A 26,178-nucleotide genomic window follows, 5' to 3' on the forward strand; every position below is an offset into this window, starting at 1 on the left:
TTGGAAAGATGTACCTGGTGCAGGTTCGTATCCTCTGTGCTTTGAGCACTTAATGTATTCTCTTCAACATCTCCACCTGAAATGAAATTAAGACAAGAAAACCACTAATGAGAAGGGGCTATAATTCTTTGTTTTGTATACATTGCATCTTGTGTCTGTGACCTTGTAACAGTATCTACCACATTTAGCTATATAGAAAAATAAATGACCTACAGGCATTCTATTAGGATCTCCAATACATATATATATTGCTAATTAAAACCTTTGGGTATGATCTTCATTGCTGAAGGGATTTTGTACAAACCATGACATGATGGAGTAAAGTACAGCATCACGTTTACAAATTTTTCTGAAGGTTAACGACTTGAGTAATTACTTTTGAAACTTAGAGGAGCTACTGCATTTCCCTGACTTACAGTAGGCTTCTCTTATCCCAAGAGACTACTGAAGCCAGTAACACTGGGACAATTATGCTTTTTCTTGTACAACTTGGGCAGAGAAAGGAATGGAATAGCTACAGAGAAGACTTCAGTGTGAAAATACAGAGAGATAATTCCCGTTACCAATTTCAGTACCTTGCTGGCATGTTTTAGCTTTCCAGCTACATAAATTGATATGTAAGTAATACACAGGCTACCAAGTTTTTACTACAGTATTAACATACTTTACAAATCCATGCAATGCATTCTTGAAACTATACTGGTCACAGAACACTGTACAAAAGCCCTGTTCGTTACACTTGTGCTATTTTTACTTCAATACACATGCTACTCCCAGCCCTAAGGTTTGTCCAACAACCCATGCTGGAACCAGAATAAATTAAACAGGCATTTCCCAGAATGACAGCTCTTTTTCCAGCACTTCCAGGAATCTCACCTACCAAATGTTAACCCTATCATTAAGACCACCTCCAGCGATCCACTTCCAGTTCTTCCAATCTTGGTCCCAAATCAAGCACAATGGCACAGCTATTGAACACTGATCAGGACAAGTTCTAACCCAAATACACCTTGTGATCATCTTTATTTCAATATGAAAATAGCTCTAGTCCAAGAAAAAGAACACCGCTGTCTTTTAATACTTTGCAAACATACAGCAATCATGCTGAGTAAGAAGTGCTCACTAGAATATCAGACAGCAAAGCTCATGAAATTACTAGTTATACTTAAGGAAATACTGTGCAACAGATATTTGGAACTCCTCCATTTAATAATGATTCTCTCCTACCTGATACTGAATGTCTTCCAGATCTTGCTAGATGATGTTTAAACAGTCTCCTCATATATGGGTCAGATGCTTCACCTAATGCACTCCTTCCCATCTCATTTTTTAATAAGGCATCAGCTCCATAAAGGAGTAATAATGCTGCTAACTAGAAAAACAAAATTTTCAGATTCTCTTTTCTCAGCTTTTCCTACAGTCCTTCCTTATACAGGTTCCTCTTGTACTTGAGAATATGAACAATCGAAAAATAAATTTAAAGCCTACAATAGTTACTTCCTGTATTAGTTAATATAGCCCAAACATTCCTCTAGATGTATCATTATCCTAAATTCTTAATATTTTTATTTCTATGAGTTGTTTCATGTTACTAACCTGATGCCACTAAGCCAAGGTCTCCAGAAGTAAGATAAGATTCATCACACCCTAAGCTCATAATTAGTGGAAAATAACAAGCACTTTTAGGATATGAGTCAGCTTACATATTTACATCATACAGTTTAAGAGAATATAACTTGCATTGTAGATGCGTACTTTATTGTGACTCTTGTATCTCCAAAATAAATTGACAGCTATTTCAGATGTACAGTATACATTCAACTCAAAGGAAACCCACTCAAATGGTCTTACCAACATTTAAGCTTCTGTATGAACTGTAAAGCCTCATTCTCTTGTTATTAAAAAAGGGCTCTTGAGCAAAATGTTCCATGTAGTTTTGCAGAAAACTTTTTAAAGACACTGACATTGTTCTGGGCTACATTAAAAAAGGGGTCACCAGCAGGGATAGGGAGATGATTGTCCCACTCTGCTCAGCTCTTGTGAGGCCCCATCTGGAGTACTGCATCCAGGCCTGGGGGCCCCACTACAGGAAGGATGTGGAGCTCTTAGAGCGAGTCCAGAGGAGGGCCACTAAAATGATCAGAGTGCTGGAGCACCTCTCCTATGATGAAAGGTTGAGGGAACTGGTCTTGTTCAGTTTAGAGAAGAGAAGGCTCTGGGGAGATCTCATTGTGGTCTTCCTGTACTTGAAGGGAGCATATAAACAGAGGGGGGAAGGCCTGTTTATGAGGTTGGATAGTGATAGGACAAGGGGGAACAGTTTTAAACTGAGACAGGGGATGTTTAGGTTAGGGATTAGGAGGAAGTTTTTCCGTCAGAGAGTGCTGGTGCACTGGAACAGGCTGCCCAGGGAGGTCGTGGATGCCCTATCAGTTGAGGCATTCAAGGTCAGGCAGGATGTGTCTCTGGGCAGCCTGCTTTAGTGGTTGGCAGCCCTGCACATGGCAGGGGTGTTGAAACAAGATGATCATTACGGTCCCTTTCAACCCAGGCCATTCTATAATTCTATGACATTTTATAATCTGATGACCTTTTCTATTGCTAAGACTGCAATCATATTCCAACACTAGCATGGCTATACTTGTACCTCTGCCTTTCTCTCTTCAGCATCTATTAAGATCTGTTATCCTACACCTATGCATTTAAAGTCCCTCACTACTTCTAACCAGACTGTTACTGACAGAAGTGCTTACAAAGTTTTCTCAATTCATACATTCTCCTGACAACACAGAACACAAAGCATTCAATTCACTGCAAAAACCCTTTTGATTTTCACTAGTTCTCCCACATCCATGGGTCCTTTAAAACAAGGAATATTAAGAATTCTTCTTTAATGAGATCTTTAGCTGCATATTACATCCATATACTCTTACAATTAACTAAAAAATCTCATAGTTTTCCATATGCTTACTTTGCTTTTTTTGTGTGAGAAATAATTAATTTTCCTGTACTATATGTGGCAAAAGGGGTAAAGCAGTCAAAAGCCGTATTTCCAACTTACAATCTAGAGAAAGTAACTTGAAAGAAACAGTTACACCCAAAATCAAGTGTGCCAGGTCACTGCAGTGATAAAACTGTAGTGTTCCTGAGGAAACAGAGCCCCAGTGTGCATGTACCATTTCACATGAATGTACCAATCACATAACAATTAACACAGCTCTGAGTAGAATGGTGTTGATGTGCCCCAAGTGACCTAGCTGAGATCAGTGGTTTTCCAATACTGTTCAAGTTGCTGACTCCTTAAATATTACTTGTGGAGATGCAGAGTCCCTCATGTCTAACCATGAATGTGGTGGCTTTTTTACTTTCATAGATCTCAGAAACAATTCATGAATCTCCAAGGAGTCCTCAATCCATAAGCTGCAAACCAAGCTTGGGGTTCTCAAGTCTCTGGGAAATCATTAACCCTTCATCTTTTCTCTAGGGAGACTTGGAGAAAAACAAATTAAGTACTATCTTGGTTGTCAGACTGAAAGAGAGCAAATGTTTACTAACAAAACTTACTGCATCCCACAAAAGTTCCTGAGGGGAAAAAAAAAAAAAAAGAGAGAAAAAAAGCACCTTCTTGAAATGAATAAAGACAGACAGCAAATGTGCATTTCTAGAGAAAGAAACAGCCAGCAGGTAAAAGTGACATGCAGAACTATGACAGAAATCTGGACCACCTACAACCATGCACAGGCAGGTGGAGGCAAAGACTACCAGATAAAAATAGAATCCAGAATTCAGACACAGGGTATGAAAACACAGCATTTGGCAACATTAGTTATAATTAATTTGCACTGATCATTCATTTGACTTTCTGCTTAAGACTACACAAAGTACAAAGCCATATATTCATAACTCACCACAAGATTTTTTTTACACAGAACATAATCTGTGTGTGCCTGTAGCTGCACACCACATATCCATGTTCACTAGAAAACATGCATGAAAAATAAAATCATTGTAACTTTCAGAGGACTGCTTAGGTCATAAAACACTTCTGCAGTGATAATAAAATATGTGGAACAAACAGTATGAAACAGTAGGAACCTACTCATCAGTAGTATATCAGACACAATCCCAAACAGAAAAAAAATTTGTAAAGTATGTTAATGTTTGGAACAGAAGTTAAGCAGAAAAGACTTATTCAGTCCTGAATTAAGCCATAATCTGAAAGGACAAGCCCACATGTAACAAGACTATGTGACTTTCTGGACTAAAAGCAATAATGTATATTCTTAAATCATAATTTATGTCCAAATTGAAGTATACCTTAGAATGGCCTTCTTTAACTGCATTATGCAGTGGTGTTATTTGTTTAATTCCTCTAGCATTAACACCAGCTCCTGCTTTTAAAAGCTCATTTGCTATCTGGTAACAGCTTTCTAAACTTGCTTCATGTAGTGCAGTCCAGCCTGAAAAAAAACAAGACAAAAAAAAACTTAAAAAACGAAAATATTCACATTTGGATGAAATATTTTATAAAAATACATATATATATCAGTTTTAGATTGTCTATTAGATAAATATTCCAGAGGGATATAATAAAAAAGTAAGAACTACTGTGTTTTACAGTGAATTGTATAAAGAAATGCTTACTAAAACTCTCAGGTGCTGGGAGCTCTCAGTTTTTTGTCAAAATTTTTACTTACTGAAGAAATAGGTTCTGCAGAACATTAGTTTATGATAGTACTTTCAAAACATTTTTAGAAAAAAAAAAAAGAAAAATTACTCCTCCTACACCTTAATAATTTCTCCCTGAACTCAGCACATACTCTATTTTAAGAACAAGGTATATTTTCATTATGATCTTTTATCTTCATGACCAAGATAAAGGCAAGTAAGAATGAAGACACAAAATAACAACTAGGATAGCCACGTCTTAGCAACATTTATTTGCAACTAACAATATAAGGCAGCACTTCCAAAAACATTTTTAATGTTTTTCAAATTTCTAAACAAAGCAGTATAATATTCCATATCCATTCTCAGCTATATGGCAAGAATCTAGATATCAGCTTCACAGAGGTCATCTTCATGACCCACAGAACAATTATATCCCATGAAGGAGGTGCTGAGGAGAAATAAAAGATAGAAAGCAAGTCTGTGAACTAAGTTTACCATAGCCTTGAATCAGTTCCTTGAAAGCTGACTGCAGCAAACCTTCTTTTTTGTAGAGTGAGAAAACTAAGAAAAAGACAAAGGATCTACCAGACCCTATTTTCCAGCTCTCAAACAAGCATTCCTTACAGATGATCATTTTGACAGACAGATGTACTCTTCAGATAACTTTCATTGGCAGAGCATAGCTAGGTCCAATTTGGATACTAGAGATAAATTGCTTATCAAGACTATTCTGTTCATCTTAATGAAATTATCTTAAATTTAGTGAAAATGAAACTACAGAACCTCTCTTCTAAGCCACTCAACCCAGAATTATGTTCATAGGTCACTCTAGAAGTAATGCCTCCTCTTTATTTCCATGGAAACTACAGCAGTTCTGAAGAGCACAACAGTTTGACAGAGTAAATTTTCAGCTACAAAATACTATTTTTCAGCACAGTTACTACCAATATCTATGCATTTTTGCCAGCAATGATAAAGAGCCTGCATGCCACACTCATAAAAGTCTGTGTGGCCATCCAGAATATGGCTCATCTTTGATGCAGCTGTTGCAACAGCTGAAGCACACCACTTAACCGCCTCACTGTTTGGTCTCTATACATGTTCAGCAAGTGTTGATGAAAGTCAGTGGGTGCTGTCCATTCTGCAGGGAGGAATTCAATGACCAGCCTTTGCTTTATACGCACTCCCATGTCAGATGCTATTTTATTAGACTGCCCCTCTGCTGTGATCTGTCACAGGCTACAAGTAACAGAATACTGGAAGTTTCAACCCCTACCTACCAACAACTGCCTCTGACATTGTGGGCCAATGTAAGAAAATGGGAGGCACAACTTTCAAAGCAGCTCTCTTATTTGCACAGAAATGGCAAAGGGTTTATGATGGACACAGAATATTCCATTTGTTTGCCTAAAAACTTTGTGGTATTAGGTATTGTTCTCAAATGCTTGGAACTCAGCTTTACCTACATTGCCTAATGTTGACAGTGTTCCAAGACATATGTTTTTAACTATGTCACTTCTAAAATATTTTACTTGCATTTTATAGAGCACCTTGTTGATGAAGAAATTCTAGTAATTCAATATTCTGGAGCAAAATCTTCAAATCGTTTAAGGAAAAGAGAAGAAAGTTTGACTTAAGAACCTTTTCTGTTCTACATTAAAGTATCTTCTATGTAATATATTAATAATATCCTGAAAACCTACACCTGGAACATGAGTTCCAGAGCCAGAGCTTAGGAACGTGGTTCTCCAGAAACTATTGAGAAGACGAAGTTGCACTGCAACTACTTTTTAACTCCTTCAAGGGACTTCAAATTAAACATTCAAAGTGAAACCACAGACAGTATCACATGTTCACCCCATCCTTCATACTAAAGTCTAGAAAATAAAAAAAGAAAATTAAAACTCAACCTCAACTATACAGTAAGGTTCTCAAGAACAGTAAAAAAAGTGGAGGAGGTACAAAAAAGGTTAGGTAAGATATGGATAATAACTGGTGGATAGTTTTAAGGGAATAGGCAAGGCATAGGGCTAGAATATAATAATCAGAGCAACAATTTTTCAAAGAGAGAAAGATGAAAGTGCATTTCAAAATGGCATGGGTCTGTCAACACCTTTCTCATTATATCTCTGTCAATACAGAATAAAGCAGCTGGCCTGGGTGAGCTTCCCATCTCTTCAAGGAATTTTACTAAGGCACATCTTGCACAGTTGTGCTTCTATCAAAAAGATATTCACCCTTAGCCACAGGACGACATACTTTTTTCCCACAGGAGAGCTGTGAAATCCTAGCCACCACGCAGGGTGCTTTTATTCATTCCAGGAATTCAAATAACTGTGAAACACATTATGTTGATTATATGACTAAGAGACTACATTGTGGTAAGAATGCACATAACACTGAATTAAGGATAAGTAAATTTAATTGCAGGTTTTTTTTAAGCTTCTCAGTTTTTGTTTTTCAGTAGATTTTCCTTTTTTATGCACTTTTATACATAGGTCTCTGTCTTTTCATGAAGAATTAGCAAACTAAACCAATAAAAACACAATAACAGATCTAGTTTTACAGCACAAACTCTTATGTACTTTCATTATTATACCTACACATATTTTGTAAATAGTACATTAATGCAGCTGCCACTTACCAGCATAATCCCTACCATTTACATTTGCACCAGCTTTTATTATGTTATGTACACGGTTTAGAACTTCAGCAGCAACAGCTCTGTATAGTAAGGTCTCGCTGTATGCATTCCTCTTATTTATTCTTGAAAGCATTACATAGTATTGAGGATTTGTGAAACTCCTATGACAGAATTCTTGTCCTAAAAAAAAAGAAATAATAAAAAGATTAAATTATAGTTCCACTCATAAAAGATGCCATAGTGAAAGCCGTAACAAAACTCCAAATTAAGTTCAACATACAAGAATATGACTTCAGAAAAGTACTAAGTTTAAGCTTTTTAATGACATTTTTGCAAAATGAGTTCCTTCCTAGCAGTCAACAAAGCTAGTTTATAACTCACTACAAGATGAACAGACTTCAGTAGCTAGTCAGTAATGCAATAACATCTCTTAACAGTCAAATTTATCAGCAGTTTTTTGTAATTACTTACCTGTAAAGCTTCTAATTCACAACTGAGAAATATTTACAGAAGGATAATGTATGAAATTAGCTCCCTCAAGTTTCCCAATTACTTCACAAACAGCTCAGTCAACTGTGCAGCAAAGAAAACTGTGGGACCAAAATCATTAGCTATCCAATTGAAAATTACGTCCACTTGAGAGTCAGAAGCCTAAATGTCAATGTAACTAAATGTAAACTAAGAGATACTATTACTAATTCCTAGTTCACTATTTTATAAAAGAAATGCTGTAATCCACTTTGCATTCATTGTACTTTTCAGACTGGATGAAATCATTTTTGATACACAGATGATCTGTACTGCATTTTAACAGCAGTACCATAGCAGCATCTCCTCACTCTGCCAAGATGAGTATTCTGGCGCTGCATTCTTGAAAAACAGGGAGTGATGAGAGAAAGAAGGAAAATACAGGAAGATGGGCTGCAGTAAATAACACTGTAGTGGTTCAGGCCATTAGTTGATCCACTAGTGAAAAAAACTGGTTTGTAGGAACTACATTACATCTGTACTGCTCTTCTTCACAACCTGCAACTGGATGCTGTTCACTGTTTGGAACAGTAATTTTAAGCAAGCTGTAGTTCTCTAAGGGCTGTAACTCACAATGCCTAATGAGTTTACTTTTAATCAATTTTGGTATACTGTGAGCTCAGACTAAGTTGTTCCCAACCCTTAAGTGCTCACCTCTGCACAGATTTTTAGAATCTAATAGGCATGGACTCACCCAGCACCTTGAATCACATGAATACACGGGGAGTATTTCTATTCTACCCATTCAGTCTTGCAAGATCATCATCACTTACAACTCACTATGATACATTATTCAAAGATCACTTAAATCAGCCAAGAAATTTAGGAGGGGTAGTTCTACACAGACAAACATAAAACAAGACACAGTTTCATGTTATACTTGGCAGAATTTAACTAGACATTGTTACTTCAAGAAGTCCTATGACAACTATCCTGCCTTCCCTACCACCTTCCTATTGTCAGACCAACAGATGCCTGCTGATCCAAACCAAAACTTCAGTGAAACTTTTTTTTCAGTGGATTACCAAGATAAGATGACTCACAGATTCCTGATTGCTAAATCTGATGTAAAAGGGAGGTGAATTTGTTAGATTAGATTAACATACAAATACCTCCATAGGCAGTGCAATTCTTTCTGGAGAAATCATGCTAAAAACAACAGCTTATTCTTTGAGTAGAAACTAAGTAATTAAATAGATCAGCAATTAGTCATCTAAATTTAAATCTCATAAAAATTGTACTTCAATGGGGAATAGTGAAAACCCTGTGATAAGGGCTGTTAATTGGCAGTAGAATTATTGATATTTTCTAACATCTATAATGTAGCTATTACATTTACAGTTTATATCTTACAGACTTTTTGACCTGTTTAGATGATAGCAATTGCCACACAAATCCAGACTGAGGTGGCTTTAACAAGAACAAACTTTCCAGATCTCAGTCTTAAAGGTTAGCTCTAAAGTAAGCATATAAGTATGGAAATTCTGTATTCTCCTACCCACACTATGAGTCAAGGAGTTTCTTTGCATGCATCTTCTGCATGCATCTTCAAAGTATGAAAAATAGCAGTCTTCCTCTCTGACAAAGGCCACCGCAAAGAAGAATACTTCAAAGGGCACTCAGTGACTGTAAGAGTGAAAGTATACTTCCTTACCTTACACATAAACAGAATAACAAAATAAAACATTTAAAATAGAATAAATTGCTTTGTATAGGTCAATTTTGAAGGATGGCACTGCCCTCAAAGTGATGCTGCACACCGAATACTAGATTACAGATTTAGGATCTACATTTTCACCCTGTAAGAAAGCAATTTTCTTCTCTGTCACTGAATATACCATAAATGCTTAATATATTGTTGCATAATAAAAAATGCATTCCAAAAAAACTCTCACTATTCTCACTGAGTTTGTGCATACAAATCAAGTGTTAGATGGTAATATGCAGATTTAAGCAAGCAAAGTAAGTTATCAATAATTATTAAAATAAATGTATCTACCATCTTTCTAAAAGAAATTTATGTCACATATCCTTCAAAGACTATGAATTACATTTGGTTCACTACAGTTCTTGAAATAAAAAAGTAATTATCTGGTACTTATCAGACAGCTATCTTACTCATTTTATCTTTGATTCTTTTGCTCCTCCTTCTCTGGTCAGTTTTTCTACCCTCATTCTTAGATACTTCTTGGGACATGCTGATTTCTGGATCTTGTTTGTTTTTAGCAGATTTCTGAATTTTACTGTCATGAGATCTGTTTGAATCAACAAAAACATTTTCTATATGAAGCTGCATTTTCAGTGTTAAGAAGTTAAGAAGTGTTAAGAAGGTTAATATATTTGACTTTAAAATGAAGTTTCTAATGGCATGGAAGGATACATGCCAACTGAATAAATGGAAAAATCAAGAGGAAAACTGTCACGTATCTTTAAAAAGAAGGAAAAACCTTACTTCTGGTTCATCTGAAGTCATTAACACGAGGAATTAGTCTGTACACATTGTACATTAATAAAAAGAAGAAATTAGGAATATTACACATGCCTTTGTCTACCTAAAATACTTGGCTTTTCTTTGCAGTGCAATTGTGAAGCAGTTTTTTCAAAGTCTCTCCTGGCATTTTTTCATGACTGGAAATACTATCTCTGTACCTTATTGAGGAAGTCTCTCTTAGCTCCATTGCACTCCCCGACGTTCTTCTAGCTGTATCTGCACATAAAACAGCCTCTATAGAATGTGAACCTCCCTTTCTAGTTAGTTTTTCATTAGAGGTGGCACTTCAATAATCTGAAATTATTTCTTTTCCTTTCTGATGACCACTCACAAGCTGTGACAAAAAAGAAGTATTACAAGTAACTGTTAAGCACGCAGTTAAAACAAGGGCTGTATATATAAGAACTTAAAGAACATTGTGCTATGAATTATTTATGCCTCAAAGATAACAGAGAAGTTACTTAAATTAATAACTAGAATTCTACAAATAGCAGAGGCTGAAGTTTTCATAGGAGAAGCACTCCTAAAGCAGTATGCCACATCATATATATATATATTCCAAGGGTAGTATGATACTTTGTACTACAACTAAAGTAATATATCTAACCTGACTGCCAGGGAATAAAAGTTATTATCTCAAAGTTATTTATTTGGATGCGTAAAATGAATTAATGAAGCCTGTCCTGAAAAGATAATATGTATGATGTCCTAGGCTAAATCATCTTATCCCACTCTTGAACTAGTCTAGAAAATGTGTAATATCAGGAAGCATGTTTCACCCAAGTGAGGTTCAGTAACTACCAGCTGAGATGTTTCTGAAGACATATTATTCCTCATCCACAGCCAATACAGAAAGGAATCGCTTAGTTTACCTGCATTCCTCTAAAAGCCAGATATCTAGATGACACTAGACATCCTGGCTCTCTCTCTATCACTGATGAAGAGGATCAGTTACTTAAAAGAGTGTTTCATTTCATTCCAAATGGTGCAAAGTGGAACCTAAATTACTACTTTACACCAGAGGCTTATCTCTAACAATAAGTGAGCGAAATCCCATCCTAATCATATGTCATCATGTGGACTTTCATTTGAGTTAGTTTTAGCAGAGAGTGTGATATGCTGCTGAGTATCAATCAAGCTGCTGAACAGCTGGTACTCATTACACTTGACTAACACTGAAGGTCTCAGGGCACACATGCATGCGAATTCCTTCAAAATGATGTGGGAGAACTTGTTAGTACTTCACTGAGACAAAGAATGGGCTATCTTGATTATATCTACAGAACTCCACTTTTGAGTCCTTGCTGCACCACAAGAATCCTCTGTAATGGAACTGCTGAATCACGGCCTGAACCACTGATTGGTCACCTGAGGTGAGCACTGAGTCAGCCATGGGGGCACAGGTGAAGGTGATACACCTGCGTGAGTGGAAGGGGTGGAGCCTGGCTCCACCTCTCCCAAACCCCATTTAAGGGCTGACCACCACCAGGGAAGGTTCTCTTCTCGGAGATCCCTCCTATGTGGAATCCCCTGTAAGCCTTGACATCCTGAAGGTGAGCCATCTTCTCTTTTGTATTATTTGTATCCCATCTATATAGAACTACTCAAAATATACTATCATCTATACTATTTTGTTGTGAAGTACCATCCTTGGGAGTTATTTACCCCACATCCTCTAAAAAACAAGGACAAAAAAAAGGAGAATAGTACACTGTTAGAAGACAAATATCTCATATTTTTTCATTAAGTTGCTTCTCTTTTCTGCCTTCAAAAACAGCAGATGGAAACAACAACAAAAGAATACTCTGAAAATAATTAAGAATTGACAAGAGATTCACATCTTGAAAGTATGCTGCTTCATACTCTTAACCAATCCCTTATAAGCTGTTTTTCTAAGACAAGTAGCCTAGACATCTTTCAGCACCTTTGTTAGCTACTTTTGTAGCACACTTGATTTCACACTGTTTCAGTCAATATTATCAGCAACAACTGAATCAACAGTTTCTGGATGCTTTATATCATCCTAGGGAAGCAGAGTGACTGTAAGACCAAGTAAAACCTAGTTGTATTGCGTTTCCATATTTGCCGTTCCAGATTATTCAAAGACAACGCAGATAATCTGATTTCTGATTAGCAAGGGATGTCTACTACAGTCCATAGCATAAATTTACTTCTATGTTTCTCTGTCTTTCTGTTACTTAATCTAAACATTAAGTTATTATAGTGTTTCCGTCCCTTTCTAGTCCTAGCAAAGCTTTTGCCTTTGTGTTGTGACCAATCCCAGACCACCCTTACAGGCCAAGACATACATTGTGTGTAGAGCAGCACATGGTTTGAGAGGGAAGAAAAAGGACCACATGCTGTATCTGTGCAAATTACTTCTTCAGGGGAAGACATGAACACTAAACTACACCTCAATTTTTTTTTCAGTCATTCTTGTAGAGGCAGTAATAAACTACAGAAATGCAATTCTTAACACATTTGTTAAAGATTCTCAAAATAGTCCTGCTAGTCTCTGGGAGAGACACAGTTGTAATTATTTTTTGTAATACTTGCCACTACAGTGGCACGAATTCTGAAAGCAGAACACAGAATACTATAATATGAGAGAAAAAAAAAATCACACACCAACACAATTAGCTAGTATGCCACTGTGTTTCAGTGGAATAACAGAAGAGTGGTTCAGAACTTTGTAAACAATGTCATACAAATAAGATATGCAAAAATACCAAGAGGTTTTGAAACTCCTGTGCTGACTCCACATTTTCATGTGACTTAATTCTACTAGAATCTCCTATACCATTAAGCTCAGCTATTTTCATAAAATGGATATACTGAAATGGAAAAACACTACTAAACTTGTAACACAAAGATAAGATATTTAAGCATTTAAATTACTGATGCCAGTTTTTTTCCTATTAAGACTTGCATCTCCAAGTAATTTGACTATTGCAGAAAATATTTTCTGATAAGCATAACTTTTCAAACACTAATTAAACTATAAATGTACTTGCTCCTTTGCTGTCCTCTGCAAGTTAAATCCTGTTACAGCTTTTGACTTGTCCACCTGAACCACAGGAAGCTGAGGCTCAAGCATACTTGTTATTTGTGTACAGTCATCCTCCACTTGCCTGGCAATACCATGTTCTGAATTTGTCTGCTCTGGCTTGGTGTTAAGCTCACTTTTGCTTGGCACTACAGATGTGTCAGGCAGCACTAAAGATCCTGACATGGAATTCAGATCTGTCAGAAGCTCAAATGGCAGAGCATCACTGTTCTTATCTGCTGCTGCATCACTGGAAAGGCATTATCAGGATACTCTGATGGATTTATCACTGTAGGACTCCCAGAATCACTGAGAAATCTCAACCAATCACTGATTTCAAGTTCACCAGTCCTTAAGTTCTGTTCAGTGAGTGACAGTGATTCCATGAAAATCATCCCAAAGGCTAAGGACTGTTCCTTTATGCTGTTATTTTTGTCAATCACAGCCATGGTGAGATTCTGACAATCTTCTAAAACATGTTGAAATATATTTTGTGGTGTTATTATCTCCTCCAGAAAGGTATCTGGACACAGGACTGCCTCCGGAGAAAGATCTTCATAATTTAATTTCTGTGAAATTTACACATTAAAAAAAAATGTTTACAAAAAGGAATGTAACAGTTCTTTCTAAAAAGAACATAATTATTAATACTCACCGTACAAGCTATCGGTATACATGTTTTGTTTACAGATTTTGCATGAATTCTAAGACCTGTAAGCCTACCTTAAGAGTTCATACTATTTCTTAATAAGATTTAGACTGTAGCAGTGAACATCCAGAATAAGGGAGACTAATATTGTTAAAAAATCAAAGATTTTATGCCATTGTGAACGACTTGGTGGTGTTAAAGGTCTTTAAAAGAAAGACATCGCAAGCTTCTGTCACCAGAAACAATTAAAATGAACATACAGTATAAAAAATACTTATCAGAACATTATATACTGTATGTTTTGATTATGTATTTACATGGATCCCTAAGTAAGGAGCATTTGTGCTTCACAAGCTTCAGGTCAAAGTCTTAGAAGTATCGATGGAGGCTGCAGATTTGAGTTTTCACAATGAATACAAAACCATGGAACCACAAAACCACAACTGTTTTGGGAACAAAACTACTGCTATAACTATTATTCTCTACATACCGTTGCTTTCATTTTTATACCAATTAATAGGTGGTTGTTTTTTCTTTTTTCCACTTACAGCTGCTTCTGCAGGCCTAAAATTTCTTTCTACTACATATAACAGTGGTGTTGCTTAATAATACTGAAGCTTAAGGTAATTTAATTCAGTACATTCTCATACTCTTGCTGCCAGCAAGTGGCAAAACCATGTACTGCTAGTATGCTTTAACAGAGCCAGTAATGAAATTTGGACAATGCTCACACACAATAAAATAGAAAGCAGAAAATAGACTGTGTTGACTCATGTTCAATTTGTAAGCTATTACAGACGTGTGATCATTTACTGAAGTATTTTTCCCCAGTCTGCTGTTTCCTACACTGTATCTGGGGATCTAATTTCTCCTTTTTAAGTACTGACTACATTTTACCTTAACCATTTATTTTTAGATTACTTCCCCATTTTTTTGAAAACTTCAAGCAATTGGGGAAAAGTAAAACACTTTATGTATAGCTTTCTATGCTTGAAGAATTGTAGTGTAAATGGCAGGTATGCATATTATTAAGTTTCTACGAATAAGGCATGATGCACCAGCTGAAGGCTAGGTATAACTGAAATTGTTGGAGAGTGAGCATCGTTGTTGGAGAAAGATCTGTCAGGCGTAAATGTCTAATATGTTAAGAGCCTGAACACCCAAATATCAATGAAAATCCATCACTTAAATATGACTAGTATTATATACCTCCCTCTACTCTAAATACAAGTGCCTACACCTGTTAGCACAATCCTGTGGAACTATAAACAGTTTAAATCTGTCAAACATAACCTCAGCATCTTCCCTCTCCTAATATGATTCTCAACTGTCACTTGCCTGTGGAAACATTCAAAGCCCAGTGCCTACAGTTCTTATACCTACAACTGTCTGTTGGAATGGATAGGAAAGATGGTGAAGGAATTAGGGCTGAGATAGCTGGCAAGTGAACTGAAGCATTGGCAGGATTCTTCAATAAGGAAATTTTCTTTTGTGCACCCCAGTCTGGTGAATATGGTCTGAACAGAGATTATTTTCAGTCAAGGGAGGAGCAGGATTCCTCCTCAGTCAGTAGGTCAACAGTAAAATAACTGTGCTTAATGCAGTTTCAGGTCCACCCACTTCCAGAAGAGCTTAGTTTCATGCAATTCATTTTGCAAGGAAATACTACATGAGATTAACAATGAGGAATCTCCTTAGCATTAGCTTACTATTTTTTAATAAAATTTGAATACCATCCATTATGGCATCTCTGAATCTCTTCCACTAAGAAGAAGTACAGTACTTTGAAAGCCTTGATTCAAATCCCACTACCTTCCTGTCTCAGTGATATCTGGACTCATTCCAAATCAAGGTGCTCCTTAATCCAAGCACAAATACTGCTGACCTTCTAGCATCAACCCAAAGTCTCATTGCCCTAATCTTGCCCATGAAACACAAGCTGGCTAACAGTTGAGCAGGGACACGCTCCAAATCAAAACCTCACACGGGAAGAAACAGGACACTCAAGTCAAGTAGAGGTCTCATCTAAGAGCCATACTTGACTGTGGATATAGAAACCGTGGGTTAATACATTCACTACACCAAATAGCTAAGCCTCAAAGTAAGGCTTAGCCAAGCCCTATATGTTTAACTCTCCCTGTGCACTGTGTGAGTAAGTTGGAAAGAGGCACATTACTTCTGGCAGTTAGCAGTACATCCATACCATCTTTGTGAATCTTTTGATTTGTATTTTACGTTCAGAACAATTAAAAAGTCGCTGATATTGTATCTTTCAAATGTTTCAAAAGATGGAAGTGGACTGAGTAATATGGAAGAGTAAACAATGAAGCTGCATTGGAAATATGGACTCCTAGCAAAGTTCAGACTTGGAATACATACAAGAGAATCACCACAAGAGTTTAGGCTTCAGAACGATCAACACTCCTGGTTTTTGGGAGACTGCTGAGCTGAAGACTATTGCAGTATACTGGGATGTAAGAGATGCAAAAAGACAATCACAGAATGGTTGAGACTGTGTTGACCAATAAGCTTCTGTAGATAAACAAAAATGAACATGCCCAGTGACTCATTGCTGGTTGTCCAGGTGTCTATCCTGCCCTTTCTTCAAATCAATATAAGTTTGTGATGACCGTAGGTTTCCTCACAATACGTTTTTATGCAGTAACTTGACAGTGTTAACATCAGCCAATAAGGAAGAAGTATAGTACACAGTAAACAATTCCAATCTTCCTGCTACAGGCCCCCAAAATATCCCCAGTGGAAATCTCCATGTACTTCATCCAGCCATTCTCCAGAGACACGGGCATTTTGTTCAGTTCTGTAAAATGGGAATGTTTCATTTACTAACTACCACTGTTATAGCTGTACATTAGTTAGCTGTATATGTTTCAAACAGAAATACTGAAACTGGTATTTTACTGAAAGTTAACAGTTTTCCTAAGGACCTGCAGATGGCAGCAAGGATTCCATTTACCCACTAAGGTTAGTATATATATAGCAATTCACATAGTTTAGATAAAACGTCTCATTAGCAAGAGATGTAGCTTAGATAAACCACTCTGAGAACATGTTAACTTTCCCTTGCTTAGAAGCATAGTATCAAGACCTCGCACACAAACTTCCTTTGTTCCTCCTTAAGTCCTGACCAAGCTTAAGGTGGAATACAAGGTGGAGAATTAAACCAGATACTTCCACCCTTCACATAAGTTCATTTATTCAACAACATAAAAACTGGATCCTCTTGTAGTAACTTTGTAGACCTCACCTGATGGACACATCACACAGGACCTCCCCACTGCCAGGAAGGATTCTCCAAATCCCCACTGTACCCTGGGCTCCCTAGAAATTGTGGATATGGACGATGGTAAAGTATTAAGCTGCACTACTTAGTTCTATTTTACTCTGTTTCATTTCACTTAATATTTCATCGCTTTAAACAAAAGTAAACATAAACAATTCTTTAACTTGGCGTCTGTGTCCTTTATGCTGACCTAGTCCATTGGCAAAACAGATAAATCCTCACTCCCACATACCAAAAACTGAGTGAAATAAGCACATCTTAAATGAGCTTTATTGAATGATGTCAAGTTCTTATTTAAGTGGATAAGCATAGGTAAGTTCAAAAGGGAAAGAGAGTTCTCTCAGACAAACTCTGTACTTAGTATCTATGAAAGGTTCTGCTCCTGGCAATCACAGCAACAGGAAAAGTTTCCTCAAATTTCAACGGACTACAGATAAAATGTATACTAAGTAAGCTGATTAAACACATATATATTTAATACATCCAGGTCTTCAAACTGGCAAAAAGATAAACAAAAAGAAACCTGAAGAAAACTAAGAACACTAGAACACTTTTTGTCACTTGGATAGAGTAGACTGACAGAATAAGGCAGAAGTAAGGAAATTAAAAGTATTCAAAAAAGCCAAGGAGGTAACAGTAATAATATGTAATAATATGCAATAATTTTATGTAACTACTACCTGTTCATGCAATCTCTTTCAAGGGAATTAAGGAAGGTTTTCAAGTATTAATGGATGTGCACGTATTTAAGATAATAATGCATTAAGTATTTGAAGAGAATGGATACATTTAACAATCTTAAAGCTTTATTCAATAATATATGCTACTGTAGTTATATATGACTATACCACTATTACATGGATGTATGTATTTTATTTGTATCTTCTCAGTTCAAGTACTGTGTACCAGAATGAAAAGAACATATTTCATACAGTTCCAAAGCAAGGCATTCTCAGGAAAAACAGTAATTAAGAGCAAAAATATTTTTAAAACACTGAAAACACGTTTCTTCTTATTATTATTATTTAAACTACTAACTAAAACAAAGGATCTCATGAGAGCACTCACAGTTCATACAAACACATGGGGGTGTTGGTCGACAGTCAGTTAAACACAAGCCAGCAGTGTGCCCAGGTGGCCAAGAAGGCAAATGGCATCCCGGAAGCCAGAAGAAGCAGGGAGGGGATCATCCCTCAGTACACAGCCAAGGTGAGGCCACACTTCAATCGGTGCGTTAGTTTTGGACCCCTGACTACTAAAAGGACAATGAAACCTTGGAGCAAATCCAGAGAAGGGAAACAAAGCTGCAAAGGATCTGGAGCATGAGTCTTATGTGGAGTGGCTGACAGAACTGGAATTATTCAATCTGGAAAAGAGAAGGCTCAGGGGAGACCTTACCAATCTACAATGACCTGGAAGGAGTTTGTAGTGCACTGGAGCTCAGCCAGATCTCCCAGGTAACAGTGACTGAACAAGAGGGAACAGCCTCAAGATGTGCCAGAGGAGGTTCAAGTCAGATATTGGGAAAAATTTATTCTCAGAAAGAGTGGAAAGGCTGCCCAGGGAGGCGGTGGACTCGCCATCTCTGTTAGTGCCTAAGCAAAGAGCAGATGTAGTACCTAGGGACATAGTATTAGTAGAACATGGATGGTTAGACTAGATGGTCTCAGAGGTGCATTCCAACCTTAAAGATTCTATGATTCTAATATTTAATTTCTGGTGTTATGAACTCTGGCAACATCCACATAAATGGTTTGTTGAGAAGAACAACCTGGAAGAAAAGACTGGAAAAAGAATCTGTCCTACCTCCTATCTCAGTCGTTAAAGTGACACTGGCATTAATAAGAGATATTCTAAAACAAAAATAAATAAATAAACAACAAATCGTCCTCACTCACTCCTATAAGCTTAACAAGCAGTGCAGAGGCTCATCCTGTTAGCTGCCTTTGTCTGGACGTTGCCAGCCTCTGAAAGAGCAGGACAGCCTCCCCCGATGAAAGCCAGGACTGCAGAAAAAATAACATCAGCAAGCGATCGCATTTGCTGGTCGTTTTTTGTTGATTGTTGCTCGTTTCTTTTCGAGTAGAATTCTCACACCTCCGCTGACTAATGCCTTACCGGAGCAAAGTAAAAACCGGCGAGTGGACACAAGACCACCAAGTCAAGTTTAAGACCTGCCTCACCCGCGCTGCCCCTCACAGTGCCTCACCCGGCGCCGCGGGCTCTCCTCAGGGCGGCTCCCCGCCTCGGAGCCCCCCTCCCCCCGCCATGCTCTCGCCGCAGCCACCAGCACCGCACCGCTACTCACTTCTACCCTGCCTTGCCCTCCCCGGTGTCCCTCAGTGAGACCTGCAGAGTTCTGCTTGGGGCGGTGAGACTCTGGCTTCCGACACATGCGCTGTTCTCCAGAGCTTCTGGGCGGTGCGTGCGCAGCAAAGGCCTTGTCCTCGTTTCTCTGCTGCTGTGGCCGAGTGTGAGGAGCTAAAGCAATCTTCCGTCCTGAGCAAATTCCTCTCTGTAAACTCACCAGTAAAGACTTCACTTACAAAGGTGGATCAATGACTTGAGCTTATGAACTTTGTACTTATTGCACAGGCTTTATAGGCTAATTAATATTAATTTCTCTGCCTTGGGTGGCATACGGTTATAGCTAATTAAACATGTGTTCTGTGTTACATGGGGTACGTCGCATACATGGGGGAACATGTATTAGGCAGACTGGGAAGTCTGTTACCTCCCAGTACTTCAGCCAGTGAGGAAGGGAGAAGGGACAGAACGCCTGGGAAGTAAGGGTAAAAAAAGTCTGTGACCTCTGCTGAGTTGAGACACCCTGTGTGGAAATGTCCTCAGTAGACTCTGTTCAGATGAAGAAAGACCCTCCTATGATCTCTTCTTTCAGTGAAGGTAACTGGGCAAGCCTACTTCAGATTTATTTTTTTTTCCCAACAGTCTCAATGCTGAAATATTTTCAGTATTTTCACAGAATTTCTAAGGTGTACTCTCATATGTAGCCCTCTGACCGCCTTTAACATTGGAAGAACACTGCCTCACCATTGCCCCTCTATGTGGTATTTTCATGCAACACTTTATTAAGTGTTGAAGGGGGGAAACTGAGGGAAACTGGAGACAAAGTTAGGTACTCTCATGATTGAAAAACAAAACCTCTTTTTAAAGAGGCATGGCCAGCAGGGAGAGGTAGGTGATTGTATCCCTGTACTCTGCCTCTTGAGGCCTCACCTGGAGAACTGTGTCCAGGTCTTGAGCCCCCAGTATGGGAAGGATGTGGAGCTGTTGGAGGAGGACTTCTCCTATGGTGAGAGGTTGAGGTAGTTGGGCTTGTTTAGCTTGGAGAAGAGAAGGCTCCTGGGAGACCTTATTCCAGTCTCCCAGTATTGAAAGAAACTTACAGGTATGAGCAGGACTGATATTTTACATGTTCTAATAGTGAGAGGAAAAGAGAGAATAGTTTTAAACTGTAAGAGTGGAATTTTAGGTTAGATGTTGGAGGAAATTTTTCTCTCTGAGGGTGGTCAGGCTCTGGAACAGGTTGCCCAGAGAAACTGTGGGTCCCCAGAGGTGTTCAAGGCCAGGTTGGATGGGGCCCTCAGCAGCTTGATCTAGTGGCTGGCAACCCTGCCCATGGCAGGGGTTTGAAACTAGGTAACCTTTAAGGTCCCTTACAGCCCAAGCCATCTATGAATCTATGAGTCTAAAAACAGAAATCAGGAAACTTAAAATGCTGTTGGTGTAAGCTAAAAGAAGAGAAAAGCAAGTTCAGGAAAAATTAAATATTTTACTAAATCTGACTCCATTGTCAGTCTTGGCTGAACATTTCCACAGATTAACACATTCTGCCAATTACAAAGTAACACAATAGGAACATCTGGTGATGACACCCATGATCCAGTAGAAAATTCTGATTATGGTCTCACCCCTGAACTCGTATCTATATGACTGTTTGTCAAAATCAAACCTATTATTCCTATGCTAGTGTGACCAAGGAGAAGTTCTACAAATGTCCTTAAATGTGAGGCCTAGTTGTTATAACATCAAATTTACAAGGATTGAATGGTCATAGTGGAATGCCTTGCAGCAAAGCCTCTTGTGGCTTCTGGGTGACTGCACTGACCCAGACCAAATGTTTTAGGATTTGCTCTGTTGTGTGTCAGAATATGGAAACTCTTGATTCAGTCTGGAGTTTTGCTGTTAATGCATTAGAGGATGAGCCTAAAGCTATAAATCTGCTAGACATGTTTATGCCACTGCCCTGTCAAAAATTGTGACTAAGAACCCCTTGCCAGTGGCCACATTTGCTCGTATCCACGGAGTGGTAACAGACTTGGGAGAGGAGATGTCATGGCTTTTACTCACTGCCTGAATAATGCTACTGTACAGTGAAGAAGTTGAACAGACAGTGGTGGCCTGTGATTGATTATCAGCAATCAAATGCCAATACTGCAGCCTTAACTGTATACAGTATTGCAGAATTAAAAACTCAGATTTGGGGGACATCTCATACATGGATGGTATCCCTAGAGGTAAAGGATATGCTTTTTATGTTTCCACTTTGGGAGCACTACACAGCCAAAACTATTTTTACTTTGAAAGGTACATTTTCAACAGGCTGCCCTATGGGAAATACCATTTCCCATGATGTCTTGGTGAGGATTTTAGCAGAAAACTGTAGCCCACCACACATTACCATCTATGCATGTATCGATATACTGACAGAAGGAAGCAATTCAGCAGAAATCAAATATATTATGGAAGGTGTATGAGAAAAATTAATAACCTCAAGACCAGAAGTTCCTTCAGGCACCCCAGAAGGAATAGAACATGCTCAAAAATCACCTAGCAAAAATTACAAGAATTACAGCAGCTGCTTGGAGCTCTAGGCTATTGATTTAAACACATAACTGACTTTTTCTGTTATTGATTACCTCTCATATAATTCACATAAAATAGGAAAATAATGTGAATGGGCTGAACAGCATGAGAATGAGTTAGAATTATGTTGTAGGTTAACCAGGCAGGTGGCTAAGCACCACACAGTTGTTTGCTCACTCCTCCCTCTTCCCAGTGGGATGGAAAAAAAAACACGAAGTAGAATTTGTGCGTTGAGATAAAACTATTTACTAAGAGAATATGAAAAGGATAATAGTTACAACAAACATATATATATGAATGTATGTAACAAGATGCACAAGCAATTGCACATCACCTGCTGATGCCCCTAAGCAGTGGAAAAGGGAGAGAAAGGATTCTTTCAAAAGTCCTTCTGCATGATGTCATATGGTATGGAATATGCCTTTGGCCAGAATAAGTCAGCTGTCCTGATTCTGTCCCCTCCCCACTCCTTGCCATCCTCCCCCACCCCACCCCAGCTCTCCACTGACAGGAGATGAGAAACTGGAACAGGCTTGTCTCTGTACAACTGACTCTGCGTAGCAACAGGCTTTTTACAACTCTGCTCAGCAACAACTAGAAACATAGGGGTATTTATCCACATTGTTTTTCTCCAGCTATTCGGGAGAGAAAAACTGTCCCAGCTGAAACTAAGACAAAATCCAAAAGCCCAGCCCTGTACACCAGACTCGCTCTATTTATGCAAATCAGGGTCTCGGGGAAATGTGGCTCCCATTGTAGTGTTTGGCTAAGAAAACAAAAAGGCTGCTAGAGGCTAGGCTCCTAATTGTTCAGAGGCACGGAAACAAGATGTTTAAATCTGGAACATGTTTTGTTGTCCCTGCTGTGATCACTGAAACAATGGAACAGAGGAGAGGACAGAGTGTGATGATTTGGGGACATCCTGTCTCATGGACTTAGTTGACAAGGGTATAATGCTAGCAGCAGGCATTGTCCAGATATGTCCAGGTGTCACTTCATACAAACACAGCTTGGATCTTGAACTGAGTGACTGTAGTCATGAGTTGGATAATGTGTGATTTTCACATGAGGTATTAAAAATGCAGGTGCCTGCTTACTTCTTTGTGTAAACCTGGTGAGGTCAGCATGAAAAGCAGCTGAATGAGGAAGCCTTGTGGCATAGGATGGTTCTGTTTGGGCTAAAGCACAAGTGTCCAACCTTTTGGTTTGCCTGGGCCACACAGATGAAGACGAATTGTATTATGTAAGTGACTCCAAAAGAAATGCCTTCTATTTATTTCCACAGAAACTTGGATACAAAGAACACTGATAGATCCAGTTCTTAATTACGAAACAGTCCTCTTCAACATAGTCACCACCAGTAGCTATGTGTCCTCACCAGCAACGAACAAGAGCCTGCATGTTGAGCTCATAAAAATCAGCACCAGCGGAAGTGACCGCTGCTGCTGGTGCTACCACTGTTGGCCTCAGTGTACTCACATCCCCTGTTTGGTCTTTGTAATGGTTCAGCAACATCAAAGAATGTCAGAGGGTGCTGTTCTTTATTCATGGAGGAATTCAATTCCAGACTTTGCTTCATGCAAGCTTCCATGTCAGATGCCGTTTCATTAGGCTGCCACTCTGCAGTGACAACATGTAGTGGGATGCTGGCAGGAAGGTTCAACTTTTGCTGCCATACTGCCAACATCATGAAACAGGAGGCATTACTTTTGAAGTATTTTTTTAATATATGTTATATTTAATGTATATGAGCAACAAAAGTGATTTTAATTTTTTATTTTTTTATTGAAACATAAAAAAGTGCAGCAGAAGGAGAAAACTAGGGGGAGGTTGATTTTTTTAGCAACATATTCTCAAACCTCTTTATCAAGATGAAAAACGTGGCTGCATATTTTTCCCTATTTGCAGGACTGTGTTTAGCCAATGAACCACAACACGTGCAATTTTTTTGCCGTAACTTGAGTTAGCACCACACTGTGCTCTCCCTGTGTCCTGATTTCATCTGAGACAGTGCTGATCACATTTGTTGTGAGTAGCAGGGGCTAGGCTGCTCGAGGGGCAGAGCTGCTTCTATGATGGTGCAGGGCTCTGCAGAATTGCAGGGAGCAGCTGCAGGATAGGCTGGGCTGGGCCACAGGGACATGCCTGGGCTAAAGGTTGTGCGAACAGGCAGATAGCACATCAGCACTGAATCTTAAAGGCCTCAGAATGAGATGTTTTACTTCTTTAACCATTAAATTGATATTGAATTTAACACCCTTCAGTTTGCTAATGAGCTCTAAGAAGAACATGCTAAAAAATATGTGACGGTAGCACTTGACTCTATGCTCAAATAATGCTAAATGTCACCCCAGGGAGGAAAACACGTTAGGTGTGGGATATAAGGGAGTGGAGGACGGAAGTGGTAAGAGAAAGGAAAAGAGCCTGAAGAAGAACAGGGAGGTTAGAGACGCAAAGCTGTGTTCCTCTTCCTCCACCAGGATAGGGACACCTCTTTGGTAAGCACTGTGCCACCCTGCTGGATGAAGAAGACTTGGGCTGGTACACATCTCGCTGGCACTATCATCATGCATTACTGCTGCTGCAGCTCATGAATTTATCAGTGTCAGCCCGGAACATGTTACGTCTACCACTACAGTAACTCATCTATTCTTTTTAAATGTTTGTGAATCCATTCGGGGAAACCTCTTGTGTGAGGCAGGCACAGTCAAACTGCATTCAGTGTAACACCCACTCGTGCAGGATTGGTGATGTGGCTGTCCCACAGTGCTGCCAGCATGAGGCTGGTCAGTGAGAGCTCGAGGCAGGAAGCCCTACACTACCTGTGCACAGAGGATGCAATTTGAAAGTAATGGACTCCTGCTCCCAGCGAGCTTGATAATAAAACCATCATTTTGGTTAATTTTGAAATTCTGTGTTATAATAGTATCACAGAATAGTAAAAAAGCACGCGCACACACACACACGAAACACCCAAAAAACAACAACTGACACTACTCCAGAAAAAGTGTAGGAAACAGAGGCAGATTTAATGGTCATCTTAAATTACGTATCAATTATACATAATTGTTGGAAGTAGGTACAAATTGCTGCTTTGCTTTGACTGAGTCATATCCATACGCAATTATGGCAATTGCAGCGCATATTGCCACATTAGCGCAGGATGTGCAGTGGTGATGTTTTACTTTCCAGGTAACAAAGGCAAGATACTGAGGAAACCTGTGCGCAGCAAGGGGAGCCAGCAGGGGAGCGGCTGCACAGCAGTCACCGGGATTTACGTACACCACAGGGAGGATGGCAACAGGCCGCATATTTACAGTGTTAGAGGACTGAGCTGGCAACAATGATTTCCTCACCGACAGCACCTGCTTTGGGTGTAGTCCTCAAGCAACCCTTCGTCAGCGCATCCTTTTTGTCCGAATTACAGCAATGCTTTTATAGCAAAGTGCCACACAAAGCTATTTCTAAACAAGACTGGTGCATGCAAGCTTTGGGAGATACACAGCGTGACTTATGTGCAGCTGAACCTTGCAGCCCGTGACCTGGCCCTACACGCTGAGCTGGAATCGCTCATGCCTGGTCGTGCAGGAGCAGAGCGAAGACGCGGGGTACCCCGAGGTCTGACACAGTGAGAAGCCATAGATAAGTGGGAGGCGGCTGGGGGGGGCGGGGGGGGGGAGGGAAACAGCCGCGCGGGGCCCGGATTCCGAACGTCGAGGGACACCGCTGTTTTCCACAGCCGGGAGCGCGCTGGATCACCACGCGGATTCTTAACGCGCTGTTGGCAGGGGCGGCCGCCCGGACCGCAGCTCCGCGACACCGCCGCGTACCGACGGCCGCAGACGCAGTACCTAAGGGCTGCGCCGCACCCGCTCTAGGCTCGACGAAGCGGCGCCAGGGCCCCACGGAGGCGGGGCGGGCTTCTCGCTCGATCGGCGTATGTAAATAAGCTTCATCCCGC

General features: G+C 39.3%; 1 protein-coding gene across 1 annotated transcript in view; it reads right to left on the reverse strand.

The window, feature by feature from the left end:
- ANKRD31 (ankyrin repeat domain 31) overlaps positions 1 to 26,173 on the reverse strand; it is a 58,452-nt gene extending 32,279 nt beyond the window's left edge. The window contains 14 exon segments of the mRNA XM_065740127.1: positions 15 to 76; positions 1,228 to 1,372; positions 4,318 to 4,460; positions 7,316 to 7,495; positions 9,962 to 10,086; positions 10,396 to 10,416; positions 10,418 to 10,668; positions 13,345 to 13,643; positions 13,646 to 13,960; positions 15,428 to 15,478; positions 18,008 to 18,010; positions 19,137 to 19,181; positions 24,862 to 25,000; positions 26,087 to 26,173. Of these exon segments, the coding sequence (XP_065596199.1) occupies positions 15 to 76; positions 1,228 to 1,372; positions 4,318 to 4,460; positions 7,316 to 7,495; positions 9,962 to 10,086; positions 10,396 to 10,416; positions 10,418 to 10,668; positions 13,345 to 13,643; positions 13,646 to 13,960; positions 15,428 to 15,478; positions 18,008 to 18,010; positions 19,137 to 19,181; positions 24,862 to 25,000; positions 26,087 to 26,173 (1,866 nt within the window).
- Positions 26,174 to 26,178: the final 5 nt, after the last annotated feature.

The sequence above is a fragment of the Cyrtonyx montezumae genome, unplaced genomic scaffold (genome assembly GCF_038088225.1).
Source record: "Cyrtonyx montezumae isolate F1298 unplaced genomic scaffold, pur_monq_1.0 scaffold_25, whole genome shotgun sequence".
Taxonomy (NCBI): Eukaryota; Metazoa; Chordata; class Aves; order Galliformes; family Odontophoridae; genus Cyrtonyx; species Cyrtonyx montezumae.